This window comes from Notolepis coatsorum, assembly GCF_963971535.1.
Source record: "Notolepis coatsorum genome assembly, chromosome: 19".
In the NCBI taxonomy this organism is placed as follows: Eukaryota; Metazoa; Chordata; class Actinopteri; order Aulopiformes; family Paralepididae; genus Notolepis; species Notolepis coatsorum.
Window position 1 is genome coordinate 5545925 of NC_140183.1, and position 22799 is coordinate 5568723.

General features: G+C 44.9%; 1 protein-coding gene across 2 annotated transcripts; it reads left to right on the forward strand.

Moving 5' to 3' along the window:
- Positions 1-876: 876 nt before the first annotated feature.
- LOC311246707 (polyadenylate-binding protein 1A) lies at positions 877-21703 on the forward strand. 2 transcript variants are annotated; one of them, XM_084336925.1, is made up of 15 exons: positions 877-1762; positions 3420-3613; positions 4101-4216; positions 4702-4832; positions 6339-6433; positions 8551-8688; positions 8792-8887; positions 12396-12668; positions 12853-12943; positions 14659-14772; positions 14905-15047; positions 15365-15449; positions 19148-19278; positions 20463-20568; positions 21323-21703. In XM_084336925.1, the coding sequence occupies exons 1-14, from the start codon at positions 1570-1572 to the stop codon at positions 20550-20552; spliced, it is 1890 nt and encodes a 629-aa protein (XP_084193051.1). In that variant the 5' UTR covers positions 877-1569; the 3' UTR covers positions 20553-20568; positions 21323-21703. The 2 variants fall into 2 exon arrangements, with proteins under 2 accessions (XP_084193051.1, XP_084193050.1); XM_084336924.1 differs by having other exon boundaries at positions 878-1762; positions 4702-4841.
- The last annotated feature ends 1096 nt before the right edge of the window (positions 21704-22799 follow it).

A 22799-nucleotide genomic window follows, 5' to 3' on the forward strand; every position in this document is an offset into this window, starting at 1 on the left:
CAGTCTCCAAAATCACCGCCGACTCGACACATGAAAATTCCTTCGTAATGTGAAAGCCGAAGATGCAAAACTGCCGTTCTGAGAAACGCCTGCTTATATAGAGACCCAAATGTTCTAGAATGTTCGGTTATGACATCATACAGTGACATCACGAAGCTTCCATAACTTTCTATCATGATGTCATACTGTGGTTCTAGAATGTTCTATGTTCTAGAAAGTGCTATTATGACATCACCACAAACGTTCCAGAATGTTCTATGTTCCAGAAAGGACTATTATGACATCACCACAAACGTTCTAGAAGGTTCTATGTTCTAGAATGCTCTTATGACAAATACGACTATATAACTCCAATCAATATTAAACATTCATATAATACAATAACCTAAATATATATAGCTTTGGCTCTTACAGGATGTATGGGTAAGTTAACAGTAGTGTATATTTGCATATCATATATGTCACAAATGTAACAGTACTATATACCTGGCTGTATGTCATGTATGTCCCTATTCCATAAATGTCATGATGTCATGTATGTTGTGTATGTCATAAATGTCACTATGAATTGAAAATGGGGGACCCTGATGTAAACAAGACAAACGTCTTTCTCTGGTCTGCAGCCCCTTAACAATTGTGTGTATTGAGCCGTTCTGTATTGTACCCATTCTGCAATCTGTTAAATAAAGTTTTCATTCACTCATTCAGGATTCTCCGGCGCTGCAGCTCGACCCTATTGGGGAACGAAACTGGAGCAGCTTTGCGTCGGCGTCACGTGGTGTCTCCGGCGGTCACGTCCCGACGTGATGTGACGTGACCGCCGGAGACACCACGTGACGCCGACGTAAGCTGCTCCAACCCGTGGGCTCCGCTGCAGACGTCCTTTCATTCCTGTAATTCGTCTGCGTAGGGTGTGCTCCGGAGCTAGTCTCGGCACACATTTTATTATTATGAAACAAACCAAAAGCTAGGGTACAAACGCAGACATATTTTTATAAGAAAAAGAAAAAATCGGTGAAGCAGGATTTGATTTGGCTAAAAAAACGGAAGCACAACCGCAACGAAGAGACGCAAGGACGAGAAGAGACGAAAGACCGCAACGTTAGCTAAAGCTAATCAGAGTTAGCATCATTGTCGGAGAGCGTGGGTGATTATTAACGTTAGTCAGCCCGCTGCCGTTTATAGTATCAAGTGCATCGTGGTGTGCTCGACAGTATTGGGATTATTTTTTAACATTACCGATACACGGCGACCGTTTGAGTTGCTAACTTGGCTGCGAAAGAATTACATTTTTTTTTTGAATTCTGCACAGCCATCTTGTAGCCGCGGCCGCTAGCTAAGCTAACTAGCTAGCCTCCACGTTGCTAAAGCTAACGAGTCCCGTGGTGTTGCGCGCGCGGCCCCACCAGTGTCTTTTCCTGAACATTGTGACGCTAGAAGAAGAAACACGAGCCCCAAGAAGAAGGGAACTAGTTTAATAGTGAAAACAGTTCCCAGTCTCGCTAGTTGTCATTATTATCCCCCTCTCCTGTTTCGCCTGAGAGCAGCAGCAGCAGTAGCGGCAGCAGCATGAACCCCAGCGCGCCCAGCTACCCCATGGCCTCGCTGTACGTGGGGGACCTGCACCAGGACGTGACGGAGGCCATGCTGTACGAGAAGTTCAGCCCCGCGGGGCCCATCCTGTCCATCCGGGTGTGCCGCGACATGATCACCCGCCGCTCGCTGGGCTACGCCTACGTCAACTTCCAGCAGCCGGCCGACGGTAAGTGGGTCGATGATGATGATGACCTCGGGGTGCTCTGAGACACACAGGCTAGTTTAACATGTCTCAACAAATGCACATGTTTGTATTAATTAAGGATTGTGCCATTATTGCTTATTAAAATGTGATAATAAATTGTTGTGAATGATTTTCTCTAATGTCAGTAATTAGTTGTTGCATCCTTGACTTCCAGGGACAACGATGTAAATAAAGTCATTGGGCTTTTTCGGTTCCTGTCCTTGACAAAAGCAAATATGTGATGTAAATGATCTGTATAATGTGTTTTGTTGTCTAAATAAATACCTACCTACCTATGATGACCGGGGCTTTATTATAATAACGTGAGGCCGGGCGGCACACTGGATAAAGTGTGGTGGTGACTCCATTTTGTATCGGTCCACTCACTCTCACACACAACGTGGTGCCGCTGATAGCAACGTCTTTAGCATTTTTACTTTAGCTTCTTATCTCTCCCAGTGGTTCGTTGTCACGCCCTTTTTTTTATTAACCCGTTCACTGCCACACGACAGCCGGTGGTTAACCCTTTCACACTGTGACAATAATACAGAAGGTTATAGCCCTTTTACTATCACACAACCGACGGCGATGCTCCATCATTAGCTCCGCGGATCGAGCATCGCCCCGTCGGTTGTGTGATAGTAAAGGGTTATAACCTTGTGTCGTGTGGCAGTGAAAGGTTAAAAAGAGTGTATCCCTGTGTGGTCGGCGATTGTGGAAAGTAACGGCTGTATTTTTTTTCTTTTTATATATATAACATGTTCACATTTGTCTTGAAGGAAAACTCCCAACGTTTTTGGCAAATTGCCTTGTTTGCCATCTACCCTGGAGTTAGACAAGGAGATGTATACCTTTTTTCCTTCTCTGTGCATGCAGTAGGAGTAGGAAGACGTTAGGAACTAGGCTAATTCCCAACACTTAGTCTGATTTCTAGTGTTAAGAGATGCATACCTTTTTCTTCTCTGTGCATGCAGTAGGGGTAGGAAGACGTTAGGAACTAGGCTAATTCCCAACACTTAGTCTGATTTCTAGTGTTAAGATGCATACCTTTTTCTTCTCTGTGCATGCAGTAGGAGTAGGAAGACGCGCACGTTAGCCTAGCTTAGCGTCAGTCACTGGAAGTAGGTTCCTCCATTAGCCTAGTTCCCAACGTCTTCCTACTGCATGCACAGAGAAGAAAAAAGGTATGCATCTTCTTGTCTAACTCCAGGGCAAATAAGCTAATTTCCCAAAATGTTGGAGTTTTCCTTTAAGATAATGTGGCATCTGAGTCCAGTAACTCTAACGTCACTGCTGTAGTAGTGTTTTCACCACTGCAGTGAGTTTTTAATATTTTAATTGACGTGCCCAGACTCGATGAGACTACTCCCCATCATAACTTCTAACAAGTGGCCATGTTAACATATAAGAATGTTAATCATTTTGATCAAATCAAAGAAGTCTCCGTCCTTACACATTTTTAGTATTTCTGGCTACAATTGGAACCCCCTGCTATACCAATGAACACCCAACCATGCTAATATTTGACCCTCAGTCTCAAGCCATTGAACTACCAAGATTCGGTAGCATTAGTCAAGATGTGCTTGGTGGTAATTGTGAGGTTTTAGTAAAGTTAATTTAATAATAATACTTTTTTCAGCCGAGCGCGCCCTGGACACCATGAACTTCGACGTGATTAAGGGCAGACCCCTGCGCATCATGTGGTCACAGCGCGACCCCTCGCTGAGGAAGAGCGGGGTGGGAAACATCTTCATCAAGAACCTGGACAAGTCCATTGACAACAAGGCCCTCTACGACACATTCTCTGCCTTTGGAAACATTCTCTCCTGCAAGGTAGAGGAGACATCGCCCCTGTCCCACAACAAATATATCATGACTGCATGCTACAACAGTGCATTGGGGTGCAATTGCAATCTTTCGCCTTCGACTAAAAACTCACTTCTTCAATCAATATCTGAAATGAAAGAAGGAAGGGGGGAAAACTAACCTTCTTACTGTCTTCTATCTTGCACTCTTCCACTAATTCATCTTCCATGCCTATATCACTACCTACTATACTAATGTCTCTACTCGTACACTCAACACTGCAGCACCCAAGTTTCGACACTGTTTGATGAACATTGTTACTCAGCTGTAAAGAGTTGTACCCTTCCTGCTGACTTGTCATACAGAACCTGTAATTCGCACTTGGATTAAAGCATTCAGTTTAATTACTAAATGTAAATAGTTATTGTGTGTGTGTGTTTAAGGTGCCTTTTCATGTGCATGATGTTTTGAAGGTCTCGTCTCACATTTGCCCATACATGTCCTTTTCTCCAAGGTGGTTTGTGATGAAAATGGCTCAAAGGGTTACGGCTTTGTGCACTTTGAGACGCACGAGGCGGCCGAGCGTGCCATTGAGAAAATGAATGGCATGTTGCTGAATGATAGAAAAGTGTAAGTGTGTCTTATGTTTACCCTCTTGAACATATTGTCTAGTTACGACAAGGTGGTTTAGACACCGATCACACTGACAACGTAAGTCTGAGGCTGTGGAATTGTTTTTCATGAGTGATCAACTGCATTTTGTTAACTAACCAAACCGCCAGTCCAATCTAACAGTGTTGGTGTTTGTTTTGTCTTTTTAATCCTGGTGAAATCTAATGTAAACTGACCTAACATCTTAGAGATTAATGTTGAAGATGTAATTCAACTACGTGTTACAGTAACGTACAATTGCTGTTCATAGAGTGGCTCGATGGGAGATACTTGATAGTCTAATGTTTCTCTAGCCCCGTAATAAAGTAACAACCCTTGTGTTTGATAAATAATAGCATCTGTAACATGCTAACCTGTTTCTCTGCGTTTTTTTTTTTTATCCGTCTTTTCTACTTTGTTTGCGTTGTGCTCATAATTTCCACTTTTCTTGCCCAACACAACAGGTTCGTCGGGCGCTTCAAGTCGCGCAAAGAGAGGGAGGCGGAGCTCGGTGCGCGCGCCAGGGAGTTCACCAACGTGTACATCAAGAACTTCGGCGAGGATATGGACGATGAGAAGCTGAAAGACATGTTTGGTAAATATGGTGAGTTGTCTTAGTGAGTGTGGTAAAACTAAAACTGATTGTAGCTTGACTCCACTTCATATACATACATTTATTTGTTGCAACCCACCGCAGTATTCGACATGCCTGCTACAAATAGAAACCTAAAACTGATTCAATATCATTTTTAAAGTCGTTTTGGCCTGTCCGCTGTCATACTTTGTCTTGCCACACTCCTCTGTTCGACTGTCTTGCCCCACTCTGCTGTTATACTCTGTCTTGCCCCACTGCTGTTATACTCTGTCTTGCCCCACTGCTGTTATACTCTGTCTTGCCCCACTCTGTTATACTCTGTCTTGCCCACTCCTCTGTTAGACTCTGTCTTGCCCCACTCTGCTGTTATACTCTGTCTTGCCCCACTCCTCTGTTAGACTGTCTTGCCCCACTCCTCTGTTAGACTGTGTCTTGCCCCACTCCTCTGTTAGACTGTGTCTTGCCCACTCCTCTGTTAGACTCTCTGTCTTGCCTCACTCCTCTGTTAGACTGTGTCTTGCCCCACTCCTCTGTTAGACTGTGTCTTGCCCCACTCCTCTGTTAGACTCTCTGTCTTGCCCCACTCCTCTGTTGGACTCTGTCTTGCCCCACTCCTCTGTTAGACTCTGTCTTGCCCCACTCATCTGTTAGACTCTGTCTTGCCCCACTCCTCTGTTAGACTCTGTCTTGCCCCACTCCTCTGTTAGACTCTCTGTCTTGCCCCACTCCTCTGTTAGACTCTGTCTTGCCCCACTCCTCTGTTAGACTCTCTGTCTTGCCCCACTCCTCTGTTAGACTCTGTCTTGCCCCACTCCTCTGTTAGACTCTCTGTCTTGCCCCACTCCTCTGTTAGACTGTCTTGCCCCACCCCTCTGTTCGACTGTCTTGCCCACTCCTGTTAGACTCTATCTTGCCCCACTCCTCTGTTAGACTCTGTCTTGCCCCACTCCTCTGTTAGACTCTATGTCTTGCCCCACTCCTCTGTTAGACTCTGTCTTGCCCCACTCCTCTGTTAGACTCTGTCTTGCCCCACTCCTCTGTTAGACTCTATGTCTTGCCCCACTCCTCTGTTAGACTCGGTCTTGCCCCACTCCTCTGTTAGACTCTGTCTTGCCCACTCCTCTGTTAGACTCTGTCTTGCCCCACTCCTCTGTTAGACTCTGTCTTGCCCCACTCTGTTAGACTCGGTGTCTTGCCCACTCCTCTGTTAGACTCTGTCTTGCCCACTCCTCTGTCTTGCCCACTCCTCTGTTAGACTCTGTCTTGCCCCACTCCTCTGTTAGACTCGGTGTCTTGCCCACTCCTCTGTTAGACTCTGTCTTGCCCACTCCTCTGTCTTGCCCCACTCCTCTGTTAGACTCTGTCTTGCCCACTCCTCTGTCTTGCCCCACTCCTCTGTTAGACTCGGTGTCTTGCCCACTCCTGCATGACACCAGTTTGCCTTTTCTAGTGATCCAACCCGTTGAGAGGCCAGTGCTTTACCTTGACCTTGAGATGTTGTTCCAGGTCCCGCCCTCAGCATCCGCGTCATGACGGATGATACTGGCAAATCCAAAGGCTTTGGCTTCGTTAGCTTTGAGAGGCATGAAGACGCACAGAAGGTAAAATAGTAGATGATATCTTAAAACTAAAATATTTCAAGATTTTTTTTTTTTTTTTTCCTCAATGAAAATGTTGATCAGTAGAGTCCTTTCTCAGCATAAGCCATGCTGTCCCTCATGCTAGCTCCGGCTAGTTAGCCACAAACCAATGCAAAGTCTGTACACATTAACTGAGGCTTGCTGAAATTTACTTTGTGTGCACTGGGGTGAATTTCGGTAAGCTTCAAGTCTGCTTCTACAGACAGGAGCTTGACCCGGTTGACTTTGTATTGAGTTGTGGCTAACTATCCGGTTTGAGAAACGGCATGGATTGTGCTGAGAAAGGACTCGACCGATCAACAAATGGGGCCAGGGTTCCAAAAACCACTACTATCCCTTTAACTAATGGTGTTTTTTTGTTGCATGACTAAGAATAAGGTTCCATTCTGCAGCCGTGTCAAATTCAGTGTCTCCTGTTCAGTGGGGCTCACTGGCCAAAATGGCTGCCACAGCAACTGTAGTTGATGGGCCCCATATCCTCTCTGTGGACACTGGGGATAAATTGATACTACGACAAATAATGGAATGAAAGGTGGTGGTAGGGGGAAGGTCCCTAGTGTCTCCTGAATGAAAGGTGGTAGGGGGAAGGTCCCTAGTGTCTCCTGAATGAAAGGTGGTAGAGGGAAGGTCCCTAGTGTCTCCTGAAGGAGCTCTACGTTTTTTTTTAATATAAAGATTATATATATAAATCAATATTTTTACCATTTGAATAAAATAGCCTCTTTCTGAATCAGGTTTGATAAGGATAATTAGCCTAATCCAGTAGCCTATAGCAAATGTAGAAGATGGATGTTGACCAATGGAACTCTCACGCACAGGCGTACTTAACCCTTTGCCCCATACATAAAATCAAGGTAATGTCATTGTGTTTCCCTGAGATAACATATATTTAAATTGGGGGTGGGTGCGATTAATGGATTACTTCAAGTACTCGCCATCTCAACTGAACTCGTGTTCCATTTTTTTTAATCACAAAGTGCTTGTTTGTGCCACTGAACAGACATCCTGCGAGGCGTGAGTTGTTGCAGAAAGACACTGTTAATTTGTGGTGCATGGCAGCGTAACGCAACAACGCTGTTGCATTGAAAGCTAGTTTGGTGTTATCCAAGATAAAAACTCTTCTCTCGTCTCTTTTGCTAGTAGCAAGCATGGTCGTTAGAATCTTGCACAACTATGGTCTTATCATTTGAGGGCCTCTGACTTTTGATGAAAATATTATCGGTCTGTGTGATGACTACTGATAATAATCTAAACATAACATTAGGCCACAGACTTTGGTAACTGTTGTACAGATATGCATCTATAAATGCGTCGGAAGAACTAAGACTGGCGAGTGGCATTCAAATCATATCGTACTCATTTTCAGTTTTATTTCTCGCAAAAAGTTGTATCTCAAAATATATAACGCAGGCAGACTGGGAGGAAAATATCAGGAATCCATTCACCGGTTCTGTTCTGCGTGGTGTTGCGGGGAGTTTCGTTCTGTGTTGCGCTCCTCCAAGTTTGTTATTCCATTCCGGTATCCGGAATTAAGTAAAATACTGACATAAAGCAGCTTTTTTGCGATGGAAACATTAGAGGAAGAAATCTACTGATAAGAAATGTTCTCTCATCCCACGATATATTGTCATATCGAACAGCCCTATACTTCTAAGATTAAAGGTGCGCGCTGGTCTGCATTATGTAATTGCTTTTTTATTTTTTATTTTACCTGAGCGAACAGCCATACCACTGGGGTGATCTAGTATCCTGTATCCACAATATAGACCTGGTGCCGTGGTGCTCAATTGGTGTTAAAAAGATCTGAATTGGCACTTAATACAAATGTTCAACAAAACCATCAACATTGACTCAGCTAGACCGCTTTCTTATATTGAAAATGTTTCACTCCATAGATTAATCTAGATAAAAGAAATTTACAACTTTAAATAATAATTTTTCCAACCTAAACCATCCTGTATCTTGGCCACGTCAGGGCAGAGTTTAAAAACAGGTTATGCCTCCTGTATATTGTTTTTAAGTTCACCTTCACTTCCTGAATACTTGTCTTAAATGAGGTCTTGGTTTCGTTTCTACAGGCTGTGGACGACATGAACGGCAAAGAGCTGAACGGCAGGCAGGTGTACGTGGGCCGTGCGCAGAAGAAGGGAGAGCGACAGAACGAACTGAAGCGCAAGTTTGAGCAGATGAAACAGGACCGCATGACCAGATACCAGGTCGGTCTCTTCCTTCTAACCATCATCGGCACACGTGTAGATGAACGTGGACTCACTCGAAGGCTATTGAACGTGTTAATAACCTGGGTGTTCTCTCTACCAGGGCGTGAACTTGTACGTGAAGAACCTGGACGATGGCCTGGACGACGAGCGTCTGCGTAAAGAGTTCTCTCCCTTCGGCACCATCACAAGTGCTAAGGTACGAGCTTCAACATTCATAAAGTCAGGAGTCGGACTAGAATCTCAGTTAATGGCAAATTTACTTTACTTGTTTGTCTGAATACTTTAAAAACGTTTGAATTGTAGTTGATTTTACCTTACCAGATACTTATGATATAGAAAAGTTTTTGCATTTGTCCTTCATTTTCCGTAATATGTCTCGTTGCCATTCCACGTTGAAATAGGGGGTTGACTAATGTGGATTTGTTTCCGCCAATACGGATACATATTATCTGTGAATCAAGATGGCTGACGTATAATTCGGACATTAAAGGGGTCAAGGGACGTCTTTGACTATGGCCACCCCCATTTTTTATGTCAATGTTTCTCAATATTGGATCAGCTAGCGCAAAATGGTTATATATGGATTCCTCGCAATCTAGTTAATGGCAGTATTTTCACTCGTCCCTTGTACAGGCAGGAGCTTGACCCCATTGACTTTGTATTGGGTTTTGTGGCCAACTATCCGGTATGAGGGACAGCATGGATGGGGCCAGGGTTCCAAAAATCACAACTATCCCTTTACAGGGTGTCCGCGGATCCTTAAAAAGTCTTAAAAGGTCTTAAATTTGTTTATCAATAATTAAGGCCTTAGTTTGTCTTAAATCCATTTTCAGAGGTCTTAAAAATGCCATAGAAAGGAAAGATAAAATGCCATGTCATCTTATGTTTTATTATGAAATCTGGGGGAAAACGGTTAACGGGAGATAAAGTTTGACTTTTCATTGACCGTGTTGTAGAATCACGCAGACCGGAATGGGGCGGAACCAACACAACTCTTTGTGTAATGTGTTGGCCGGGGAACCATTTCAGCAACGGAGTCTAGCTAACGTTAACAAGGCGAAGCGATAACACTAACGTTACGTTTAGTTTAGTTTAGCATTTGCACTCGTTAATATGGGAAAGTGCCAATTTAACGAGAACTGGCTCGACAATCCACTGTTTGCGCGATGGTTGGTCCCAGTCAAAGACCATTACAAGCCCCGCTGCAACAAAAAAAAAAAACAGTCGCGTCGCACATGCTGAGCGCTCTGCAAAAACCGCCTGCAAACTACTATTTCGCATTTATTTTCGGCCCCTGCCTCCACACCAGCTGCGCCATCTCAGGTAGGACTATAACATCTGCACCAACAGAAGTCTGGATAACATTCGGCTCCATGCCAAAGCTTGAAGCTGAGGTCTTAACTTGAAAATAATCTATTCACGGATGTAAACAAGGACACGTTTGTGTTTATGTTCGATGAGAGCTTCACCCACTATGTATTTTTTCCTCCCACCCACCCCCTCCTAATGACGTACAGTATCCTCCCATGTATGTTAGGATCTATGGGTAACAGTACTGTATATTTGCATATCGTATGTCACAAATGTAACGGTACAGTACTATATACCTGTATGTCCCTATGCCATAAATGTCATGCATGTTGAGTGTCATAAATGTCACTATGAATTGAAAATGGGGGACCCTGATGTAAACAAGACAAACGTCTTTCTCTGGTCTGCATCCCCTTAACAATTGTGTGTATTGAGCCGTACTGTATTGTACCCATTCTGCAATCTGTTAAACAAAGTATTCATTCATTCAACCAAAACCACAAAAACAAAACAACTGGATGAATGAATGAGAACTTTATTTAACAGATTGTAGAATGGGTACAATACGTGTGTCTTGTTTACATCAGGGTCCCCCATTTTCAATTATAGTGACATGACATTTATGACATACTCAACATACATGACATCATGACATTTATGGCATAGGGACATACATGACATACAGGTATACTATATAGTACTGTAGTGTTACAATTGTGACATATACGATATGCAAATATACAGTACTGTTACCCAGAGATCCTAACAGAAAATATATACATATGATGGGGAGGAGACTGTACATTAGGGGGGGGGGGGGGGTTGAAAATTTACGGTGCCCAGTTTCTAATTGCAGCCTCCCGTAGGTGCTCTTTTAGAGCGGTTTTGAATGTGGGCAGGGGTAAAGTGGGTTTTAGGAGTGAGGTTAAGCAGTAGTCTGACCAGTTTGTTTTGTGATGTTTGTAATCTTGTTTTTAGGGCCTTTGAGGTGCTTTGGTACCATGAGGTGCAAGCATAGTCGTAGTACCCTTGAATGAGTGCTCCTGTTAGAGTCTTCAGGGTATTCTTGTTTACCAGAGAGGAGATCCGGCACAAGAATCTTGTTTGTTGGTTGACTTTTTTGATACCCTGGTGAGGGTGGTAATAGTTATGTGTTCTGACAGTGGCTGTTGCACTTGCTGCTTGGCCCCTGGTATATTTTCTATAGCTATATTTGCTATTTATGTTTGGTCACCCCTTTGTTGAAATTCATCCAATCCAGTTACTCCTTTAAGTTCAAGATTTTTAAGTTTCCAAGTTATGTTTTAATAAACATCTTTGGACCAATGTGTACCTAAACTTAAACTAATTGGTGTCGTTGCATGATTTTTGTCATTTTGTTATTGTGAAATTGGTATTAAATTTAATTCTGAGTGGCATTAAAAAGTCTTAAAAAGCATTAAATCTGACTGGGCTAAACCTGCAGATACCCTGCTTTAACTAATGGTGTTTTTTTTGTTGCATGACTAAGAATAAGGTTCCATTCTGCAGCCGTGTCAAATTCAGTGTCTCCTGTTCAGTGGGGCTCACTGGCCAAAATGGCTGCCACAGCAACTGTAGTTGATGGGCCCCATAATCCTCTCTGTGGACACTGGGGATATATTGATACTACGACAAATAATGGAATGAAAGGTGGTGGTAGGGGGGAAGGTTCCTAGTGTCCTGAATGAAAGCCAGCAGGGTGGTGGTAGGGGGAAGGTTCCTAGTGTCTCCTGGAGGTAATGTGGTGGTAGGGGGAAGGTTCCTAGTGTCTCCTGAATGAAAGCCAGTGGGTGGGCATCAGGTTCGATAAGGATAATTAGCCTAATCCAGTAGCCTATAGCAAATGTGACCCTGCACAGCGGTTTGTGCCACATGTCTCCATTTTCTTTTTACAGAATGTAAGCTTTCAAATGTCATGTTGAAATCTGAGAATGTTTGAAGATGTGCTCATTAGAATCTTGTAAAACAGTTTACTTTAATTAAGCTGTGAAAACGCCTCTTTAACAAGAGCCCCCTTACAACCTGCCCAGCCACTCCCCTCACCGATTAGTAATTAACATACTGTAAGCTGTCAGTAAGTGCTGGCAGTAATGGCTGTGAAAATAGCTTAACCTTAACCCTGTGAATTTTGCACTGGCCAGCAGCATAACTAGTAAGAGTAGGTAAGGGATAGATATAGTATCGATGCTTATTATCGGTCTTTGGTCAAATGAAGGACAATGTAAAGGACTTTTCCTCCAATGTGACCAGTGTTTGGTAGAGAAAGGCGTGTCAACGTCTCCAAGTGGCAATTTGTTGCCAACATGAAATAAAAGCTGACGCACACGAGCACTTGATACAGATGGATCAACCTGTCTCTTCCGCCCCTCCAGGTGATGATGGAGGGCGGCCGCAGCAAGGGCTTCGGCTTCGTGTGCTTCTCCTCCCCCGAGGAGGCCACCAAGGCCGTGACGGAGATGAACGGCCGCATCGTGGCCACCAAGCCGCTGTACGTGGCCCTGGCCCAGCGCAAGGAGGAGCGCCAGGCCCACCTCACCAACCAGTACATGCAGAGGATGGCCACGGTGCGCGCCGTGCCCAACCCCGTCATCAACCCCTACCAGCCGGCCCCGCCCTCCGGGTACTTCATGGCTGCCATTCCACAGGTGAGGGAGGAGACGTGTCCTGTGAACATTAGATACATTTATAATAATGCCATGGATATCTTTTGGAGATCATTGGCATTTGTTTCAGCAGTAGTACTTTCCATGAGTTGCTAGTAAGATTCTAAAGTAAAAAGGGGGCTGAGAGACGGGAATAACCGGTTCAATCGCTTCCTCTTTCTCCCAGGCGCAGAACCGTGCCGCGTACTACTCAGCCAACCAGCTGGCCCAGCTCCGCCCCAGCCCCCGCTGGGCCACCCAGGGCGTGAGACCCCAACGTGAGTCAGTCCCACCAGAGAGAGCACCACATGCTGCTAGTGATCACATGCTGCTAGTGATCACATGCTGCTAGTGATCACATGGTGTTAGTGATCACATGGTGTTAGTGATCACATGGTGTTAGTGATCACATGGTGTTAGTGATATGGGGGAGACATCACATGCTGTTAGTGATATGGGGGAGACATCACATGCTGTTAGTGATATGGGGGAGACATCACATGCTGTTAGTGATATGGGGGAGACATCACATGCTGTTAGTGATATGGGGCAGACATCACATGCTGTTAGTGATATGGGGGAGACATCACATGCTGTTAGTGATATGGGGGAGACATCACATGCTGTTAGTGATATGGGGGAGACATCACATGCTGTTAGTGATATGGGGGAGACATCACATGCTGTTAGTGATATGGGGGGGACATCACATGCTGTTAGTGATAATGGGGGAGACATCACATGCTGTTAGTGATAATGGGGGAGACATCACATGCTGTTAGTGATATGGGGGGGGGGGGGGGCATCACATCAGACGAGCAATAAGTAAAACGTCTTAAGACTAGCTAGAAGATGAAATAAGAGGAAGCCGTTCAGCTTTGTGTTCGGTGACCTCCTTATTTAGACCTTTTCTCAAAGTACCGTGTTGCCGTTCCGTCGCTAAAGGGAACAACTTCACGCCTGTTTATTCACAGTCAGCGGATGCATCAACGAGCATCAGTGACAGGAAATAACAAGGCTCCCGTTTAGGACGTGTTTTCTAATGTCGTGTTAGAAAAGGTGACTTCATCTCTTACACGTCATTTTGCGAGAAACCTTATTTAATATTAGCTCTTTAGCATTGAGTCACAAAACGCAACATAAAGGGAAGGGGGGGGAATCATGATACGATAACAGATATGCAATGTAATTCAGTATGCTGCTTGGACCCAACTATGATTTTAAGTGTTAAGTTGGATTTCATGCGTCTATTACTTGGTTTTAGAGTTAATGGGGAACTACACCCAATTTCAGAAGTATTTTGGTCTAAGACGATCCAAAATATTAGTGAAAATGACTGACTCCCAAAACTACAAAGTTCTGTTCCAGAACTGAGACCACTACTATAGAATGAAGATCATTAGGATATAAACTTTCTGTGCGATGTCTGCTATTCCTTGTCAATAGAGCAGCTCAGATCTCTCAAAGTCTACCAACTTCTCTGGTTTCTGGCTTTGGGAGAGAGAGAGAGTAGCTGATGTTCACACATTGATTGAGCTGTTTTAGGCCACGGAAGTAACACTTGAGTGGGTGGTGTTCTCCTTTTGTGGTCGTCTCAGGCCTGTGTTCCCAGCAGGGGGCCGCGTGATTCTCAGAAGGAGGGCAACCACTTATTTAGCTCTAAACTGTTAGTGAAAATTGCATACTATTTTTTTTAAATAACTAAATTACAAGTTAACTTTCACTTGGATAAGGATAGTTGGGCGTCGTCCTCCTCCTGCTGGGGACCCAAGTTATCACTGCTGTGTTGGGTGTTCTTTAGGTCTGTGCTGCTGCTGCCTGACTGTTCTTTAGGTCTGTGCTGCTGCTGCCTGACTGTTCTTTAGGTCTGTGCTGCTGCTGCCTGACTGTTTGATGTTGATGTCTGTTCTCCTCTCCTCCAGACTTCCAGAACATGTTTGTTGTTCTTCCACTAGTGTAGATGTTGAGGTCTGTCTGTTCTCCTCTCCTCCAGACTTCCAGAACATGCCCAACGCCATGCGCCCCTCGGCCCCCAGGCCCCAGGCCTTCAACACCATGCGACCCACCACCTCCCAGGTCCCACGCATGATGACCTCCCAGCGTATGCGTGAGTACGGCTAGATGGGATGTCTCGGGAGCACATCTCCTGTTTCACATGATGCATGTAATTTATGGCTGTACATCACTTGAGTGTTTCCTTGTTGCTGTGAAGCTGACGCTGACCTCTTGACCCCCGCAGCCACCCAGGCTCTCGGTCAGCGCCCTGCCAGTGCTTCGGCGGCGGCGGCCCCAGTGCGCGCCATGCCCCAGTACAAATACGCTGCCGGCGTGCGCAACCCCCAGCAGCACATGGCCTCCCAGCCCCAGGTCGCTATGCAGCAGGTAGGTCCCTGACCCCAGTACTGCCGAGTCGACACTATCTACTGACCCCAGCACTGCTAATACTGTATCTACTGACCCCAGCACTGCTAATACTGTATCTACTGACCCCAGCACTGCTAATACTGTATCTACTGACCCCAGTACTGCTAATACTGTATCTACTGACCCCAGCACTGCTAATACTGTATCTACTGACCCCAGCACTGCCAAGTCAACTATCTACTGACCCCAGTGCTGCTAATACTTTATCTTCCCTGGGACTCTTCCCCCCCCCCCCCCACGTCTCACTCTAACATCTCACTCTGCTCCCCCTGTAGCCTGCTGTGCACGTCCAAGGACAGGAGCCCCTGACGGCCTCCATGCTGGCCGCTGCCCCTCCCCAGGAACAGAAGCAGATGCTGGGTCAGTTAACTGTCCGACTGTGGTCACCTAGTCTCTGTGTGGTCTCTCCACACGTCTGTAGCACCTAGACTCTGTGTGGTCTCTCCACATGTCTGTAGCACCTAGACTGGTCTCTCCACACGTCTGTAGCACCTAGACTGGTCTCTCCACACGTCTGTAGCACCTAGACTGGTCTCTCCACACGTCTGTAGCAGCTAGACTGGTCTCTCCACACGTCTGTAGCACCTAGACTCTGGTCTCTCCACACGTCTGTAGCAGCTAGACTCTGGTCTCTCCACATGTCTGTAGCACCTAGACTCTGGTCTCTCCACACGTCTGTAGCAGCTAGACTGGTCTCCACACGTCTGTAGCAGCTAGACTGGTCTCCACACGTCTAGCACCTAGACTGGTCTCTCCACACGTCTGTAGCAGCTAGACTCTGGTCTCTTCACACGTCTGTAGCACTTAGACTCTGGTCTCTCCACACGTCTGTAGCACCTAGACTCTGGTCTCTCCACACGTCTGTAGCACCTAGACTCTGGTCTCTCCACACGTCTGTAGCACCTAGACTCTGGTCTCTCCACACGTCTGTAGCACCTAGACTCTGGTCTCTCCACATGTCTGTAGCAGCTAGACTCTGGTCTCCACACGTCTGTAGCAGCTAGACTCTGGTCTCTCCACATGTCTGTAGCAGCTAGACTCTGGTCTCTCCACATGTCTGTAGCAGCTAGACTGGTCTCCACACGTCTGTAGCACCTAGACTCTGGTCTCTCCACACGTCTGTAGCACCTAGACTCTGGTCTCTCCACATGTCTGTAGCAGCTAGACTGGTCTCTCCACACGTCTGTAGCAGCTAGACTCTGGTCTCTCCACACGTCTGTAGCAGCTAGACTCTGGTCTCTCCACATGTCTGTAGCACCTAGACTGGTCTCTCCACACGTCTGTAGCAGCTAGACTCTGGTCTCTCCACATGTCTGTAGCAGCTAGACTCTGGTCTCTCCACATGTCTGTAGCAGCTAGACTGGTCTCCACACGTCTGTAGCACCTAGACTCTGGTCTCTCCACACGTCTGTAGCAGCTAGACTCTGGTCTCCACACGTCTGTAGCAGCTAGACTCTGGTCTCTCCACACGTCTGTAGCAGCTAGACTCTGGTCTCTCCACACGTCTGTAGCAGCTAGACTGGTCTCCACACGTCTGTAGCAGCTAGACTGGTCTCTCCACACGTCTGTAGCAGCTAGACTCTGGTCTCTCCACACGTCTGTAGCAGCTAGACTCTGGTCTCCACATGTCTGTAGCACCTAGACTGGTCTCTCCACACGTCTGTAGCAGCTAGACTCTGGTCTCTCCACATGTCTGTAGCAGCTAGACTCTGGTCTCTCCACATGTCTGTAGCAGCTAGACTGGTCTCCACACGTCTGTAGCACCTAGACTCTGGTCTCTCCACACGTCTGTAGCAGCTAGACTCTGGTCTCCACACGTCTGTAGCAGCTAGACTCTGGTCTCTCCACACGTCTGTAGCAGCTAGACTCTGGTCTCTCCACACGTCTGTAGCAGCTAGACTGGTCTCCACACGTCTGTAGCAGCTAGACTGGTCTCTCCACACGTCTGTAGCAGCTAGACTCTGGTCTCTCCACACGTCTGTAGCAGCTAGACTCTGGTCTCTCCACACGTCTGTAGCAGCTAGACTCTGGTCTCTCCACACGTCTGTAGCAGCTAGACTCTGGTCTCTCCACACGTCTGTAGCAGCTAGACTCTGGTCTCTCCACACGTCTGTAGCAGGCAGCTGCACGTCTCAGTTTTAGAAACGCACACAACGGCAGTTCCTCAAAGTTCCCCTTTCATGTTCTTCCTTCACTTTTGAAATGAGAAGTCTGAATTAGTCTTCAGTGTGTCTTCAGTGTCTCTGCATTAGTCTTCAGTGTCTGCATTAGTCTTCAGTGTCTGCATTAGTCTTCAGTGTCTGCATTAGTCTTCAGTGTCTCTGCATTAGTCTTCAGTGTCTCTGCATTAGTCTTCAGTGTCTCTGCATTAGTCTTCAGTGTCTCTGCATTAGTCTTCAGTGTCTCTGCATTAGTCTTCAGTGTCTGCATTAGTCTTCAGTGTCTGCATTAGTCTTCAGTGTCTCTGCATTAGTCTTCAGTGTCTGCATTAGTCTTCAGTGTCTCTGCATTAGTCTTCAGTGTCTGCATTAGTCTTCAGTGTCTCTGCATTAGTCTTCAGTGTCTGCATTAGTCTTCAGTGTCTCTGCATTAGTCTTCAGTGTCTGCATTAGTCTTCAGTGTCTCTGCATTAGTCTTCAGTGTCTCTGCATTAGTCTTCAGTGTCTCTGCATTAGTCTTCAGTGTCTGCATTAGTCTTCAGTGTCTGCATTAGTCTTCAGTGTCTGCATTAGTCTTCAGTGTCTCTGCATTAGTCTTCAGTGTCTCTGCATTAGTCTTCAGTGTCTCTGCATTAGTCTTCAGTGTCTCTGCATTAGTCTTCAGTGTCTCTGCATTAGTCTTCAGTGTCTCTGCATTAGTCTTCAGTGTCTCTGCATTAGTCTTCAGTGTCTGCATTAGTCTTCAGTGTCTCTGCATTAGTCTTCAGTGTCTGCATTAGTCTTCAGTGTCTGCATTAGTCTTCAGTGTCTGCATTAGTCTTCAGTGTCTCTGCATTAGTCTTCAGTGTCTCTGCATTAGTCTTCAGTGTCTCTGCATTAGTCTTCAGTGTCTCTGCATTAGTCTTCAGTGTCTGCATTAGTCTTCAGTGTCTGCATTAGTCTTCAGTGTCTGCATTAGTCTTCAGTGTCTGCATTAGTCTTCAGTGTCTGCATTAGTCTTCAGTGTCTGAATTAGTCTTCAGTGTCTGAATTAGTCTTCAGTGTCTCAGCATTAGTCTTCAGTGTCTGCATTAGTCTTCAGTGTCTGCATTAGTCTTCAGTGTCTGCATTAGTCTTCAGTGTCTGCATTAGTCTTCAGTGTCTCTGCATTAGTCTTCAGTGTCTCTGCATTAGTCTTCAGTGTCTCTGCATTAGTCTTCAGTGTCTGCATTAGTCTTCAGTCTCTGCATTAGTCTTCAGTGTCTCTGCATTAGTCTTCAGTGTCTGCATTAGTCTTCAGTGTCTGCATTAGTCTTCAGTGTCTGCATTAGTCTTCAGTGTCTGCATTAGTCTTCAGTGTCTCTGCATTAGTCTTCAGTGTCTGCATTAGTCTTCAGTGTGTGTCTGCATTAGTCTTCAGTGTGTCTCTGCATTAGTCTTCAGTGTCTGCATTAGTCTCCAGTGTCTGCATTAGTCTTCAGTGTCTCTGCATTCTGCATTAGTCTTCAGTGTGTCTCTGCATTAGTCTTCAGTGTCTGCATTAGTCTTCAGTGTCTGCATTAGTCTTCAGTGTCTGCATTCTGCATTAGTCTTCAGTGTCTCTGCATTCTGCATTAGTCTTCAGTGTCTGCATTAGTCTTCAGTGTCTGCATTAGTCTTCAGTGTCTCTGCATTAGTCTTCAGTGTCTGCATTAGTCTTCAGTGTGTCTTCAGTGTCTGCATTAGTCTTCAGTGTCTGCATTAGTCTTCAGTGTGTCTTCAGTGTCTGCATTAGTCTTCAGAGTCTGCATTAGTCTTCAGAGTGTCTGCATTAGTCTTCAGAGTCTGTATTAGTCTTCAGTGTGTCTGCATTAGTCTTCAGAGTGTCTGCATTAGTCTTCAGAGTGTCTGGCCTGTACTCACCTCTCCCTCTCCCTGCAGGTGAGCGTCTGTTCCCCCTGATCCAGAACATGCACCCCAGCCTGGCGGGGAAGATCACCGGCATGCTGCTGGAGATAGACAACTCTGAGCTGCTCCACATGCTGGAATCACCAGAGTCTCTGCGCTCCAAGGTCAGCGCTCTTCTTCACTTATTTAATCATAAAGCATGATTTCTTGTGGACCTTCTTTGTATGCGTGTGGGAAGGCATTTGTGCAAGACGGGACAATTGCGAAAGCAATGGAATTTCTTTGTAGGTGCGTGCGTCAGTACTTCACACAGCCTCCGTTCAAGGAGACATGACTCACTGAAGCTTTCACATGAAGAACCTTACAAATCCTTGAAATGTATATTTGATTAAGGCTGAGGCCATATGCCATTTGGAAGAATCGATAAATCGGGTCAAAATGATCCATAAATATCGATATTTTTATTAGTATAAAGTAAATATATATATATTTAAACAACTAAATGTGTGTTTATTTTGCAGTAATTATTTGTCGTTGCTGCCATCTTTAGTGTTACAGATTCAACAAAATTTACATGAAATGGGGATGTTTTAACTAAAACATGCCACAACACCTAGTATTTTAGTATAGTATTGTAGAAATCGTCGGAAAGGAGAAACGCACAATTTCTATCTTGCGACAACACCAAGCCGTGTGTCATTTATTATATTTTTAGCACAAGTGACAGCTGTCAGATCTATGCCGTGCTAGCCTCTGACAGCTCGTAGTCCAAACATTTGATCAATGATATTCCACCAGCGTGTCTTCTCTAAGCCCAACCCCAAAATCAATCTCCTTAAAGTGACAGTGCCCCATCAATACATCAAAACAATACAATGGTGTATTATGTCCATAGCACCCACTACAGTATAAAGTATTTATAATATAAAAAAAATTATAAGTGATGCCACTTATCGATTTCACGCAGTTATCGATAAGTGGACTCAGCCTTATATTTGATATGTTGCCATCTTGGTGCGTGTGTCCTCCAGTGCCTTGTGCCCCTGTGTGTGTCCTCCAGTGGTTTAACCCTTTAGCCTTGTGCCCCTGTGTGTCCTCCGGTGGTTTAACCCTTTAGCCTTGTGCCCCTGCGTGTGTCCTCCAGTGGTTTAACCCTTTAGCCTTGTGCCCCTGTGTGTGTCCTCCGGTGGTTTAACCCTTTAGCCTTGTGCCCCTGTGTGTGTCCTCCGGTGGTTTAACCCTTTAGCCTTGTGCCCCTGCGTGTGTCCTCCGGTGGTTTAACCCTTTAGCCTTGTGCCCCTGCGTGTGTCCTCCAGTGGTTTAACCCTTTAGTCTTGTGCCCCTGCAGGTGGATGAGGCTGTAGCCGTGCTGCAGGCCCACCAGGCCAAGGAGGCAGCTCAGAAGTCCACCACCCCTGCTGGGGTTCCTAGCGTCTAGGAAGGAAGGAATGAAGGTGGGTGCAGCACACTGTTGGATTTAAGTTGATAAATAAGAGATTTAATCTTTTGACAATCTTTGTCACATGAGCAAGCAGCGCGGCAGTGGCTCGGGAGGTAGAGCGGTCGTCTGGTAATCTGAAGGTTTCCAATTTGATCTCTGCTCCTCCTGACTTGAGATAAGATATTCCTTTATTCATCCCCTTGGGGAAATGTGGGCGTCATAGCAGCACGGGGGAGGGGAGGTACAGGTATGGGCAGGGTAATGGTAGAAAGACATGGATATAGGCAATACAATTATGGTAAAGATAAAAAAGAATAAGCTGTTTAAACAATATAATTGTAAGTATAATCAAAGGTGCAGATGAGGGTCTGTATGCCCTATCAGTTATGTTATACGTTACAATAAATATGGGGAGTAAAACACTTAGAATCTGAATATATACTATGAGTAAGTAAAGTCAACCGTATACACAGGTAGGTACCCTAACTGGCATGATGTATGTGTTGTAGTTTGTGCAGGTTAGGTGGTAAGAGTCGGACACACTTGGTCATCAGACATTCTTAGTAGTTCTGCTCCTCGCTGTGAATGTGAGGCATGAATTAAAAAGCACTTCTGAGTTGATGGGAAGACAATCGGAGAGCTGTTTAAAGGCCATTCACCACGAGTAAGGTGTCCGATGCTCGTTTTGCAAATATGTTACCGGTTATTGTGATTTATTTCTGCACACCGTCTTCAGTTCTGATTTTTTATTGTTTTTCTCTCCACAGATCGAGCATTTTGAAACCTGCTTCACCGATGAAAAAGATAGAAAAAAAAACTTAAACATTGAAAAACCTAAAACTCTGAAAACATCGCAAAATGATAAATTATTTCTTAAAAAAGAGATGAAAACGATTGACTTTGCCAGGTCTAGGGATGGTTTGACTAGACCTTGATCATAAAAAAAAATGTAAAAATGTTTGTTTAAAAAATAGCAAAATATAGAAAATTGAGATATGAGAAATTTGATGAATGCATTCCTGTTTTCTGTCATTTTACTGTGTCAGTGCTCAGAATGTCAGCTGTTATGCACAGGATATGATAGCTGAGCATTTTGAAAAGTAATTTGTATCGTAAACTACTGGCTGTAATAAACCTCAAACAATTAATTCTTTGTGGTGTTCTTGGCCCATGAGTGTGTCTGTTGTCCTGGGTCGTGCAGATCACAGCTGTAACCATAGATTCTCTCTCTGCATTAGATTAATTGCTTCCATTAATACCCATCGATGGACCATTTTATTGATCTCTAGACACTAGACACTCTAGATCTCTCTAACTTTTTCATATTTTTGGCTGTCTATTTACAATGGAATTATTTAGCTCCATTTGCTGCATGCCTATTTGCTGTAGGAATGTGTCGTGTAATGGTATCAGTGTTCCACCACCAGAGGGCGCTGTAGCTCGAGTACTTCCTCGTCTCTTGAAATATCCATTTTAAGTTGTCTTGCTCTTGAGACCCTCAAGTTCTCTGATGTGCAGATGAGGCCCTTGTGCCCACAATGGCTGCTACACAGAAGGCCATATCTGACGGTCATCCTGATCACAAGAGAATGGATTGATGAGTGCTTCAACACCGCTGCATTGGTAATTTGGTGGTTATGGTGCGTGTCTAGAGATCATGGACGATAAAAGGCATTCACACAAAGTAGAGCGACTTTGCATAACCAAGTAACTTAGCAACCAGCAGAAAGCCAAGTTTTTTTTAAACTGCTATTGTGTTTAAACAACAATCTGATTTAATCAGAGCAAATCAGAGGATTTGAAGCCACGCCCTAGACGACGCAAACTGAAAAACTTGATTAATTTATTCTTACCTAGTTTCTCAGGGTGGACATCAGTTTGCAATGGACATAGACATTGCTTTCAGTGATTGTCAACAGTGGGCTATAGGGGACGAAGGCATTCGCAATAGTTTGTGCTAAACAGTTGCTATGTGTTGTGAGAAATGGTCTATATCAACAAACGTATTACTGGATCTTGTGTGTCGTGGAACAGTAATATGCTTCAGAGTTAGTTACCTACTCTACCACTGCACAGAAATTAAAATCTTTTGAAGGGTTACCAATGGTTACAGGCAGCCATGTTGGAAAAAATGGAACTACACATTACCTGCAAGACCTCTATTGGTAAATATGCCCATCTATCTGAACAGATTGATAGTCCCACCTCCAAAATATATACATTTGAAGGAATGGAGACATGAGG

Coding starts and splice junctions, on each gene's coding strand:
- LOC311246707 (XM_084336924.1), top strand. CDS start 1,570: ATGAACCCCAGCGCGCCCAGCTACCCCATGGCCTCGCTGTACGTGGGG. Junction 12,669..12,852: donor TCATGGCTGCCATTCCACAG/GTGAGGGAGGAG, acceptor TCTTTCTCCCAG/GCGCAGAACCGTGCCGCGTA. Junction 15,450..19,147: donor GGAACAGAAGCAGATGCTGG/GTCAGTTAACTG, acceptor CTCTCCCTGCAG/GTGAGCGTCTGTTCCCCCTG.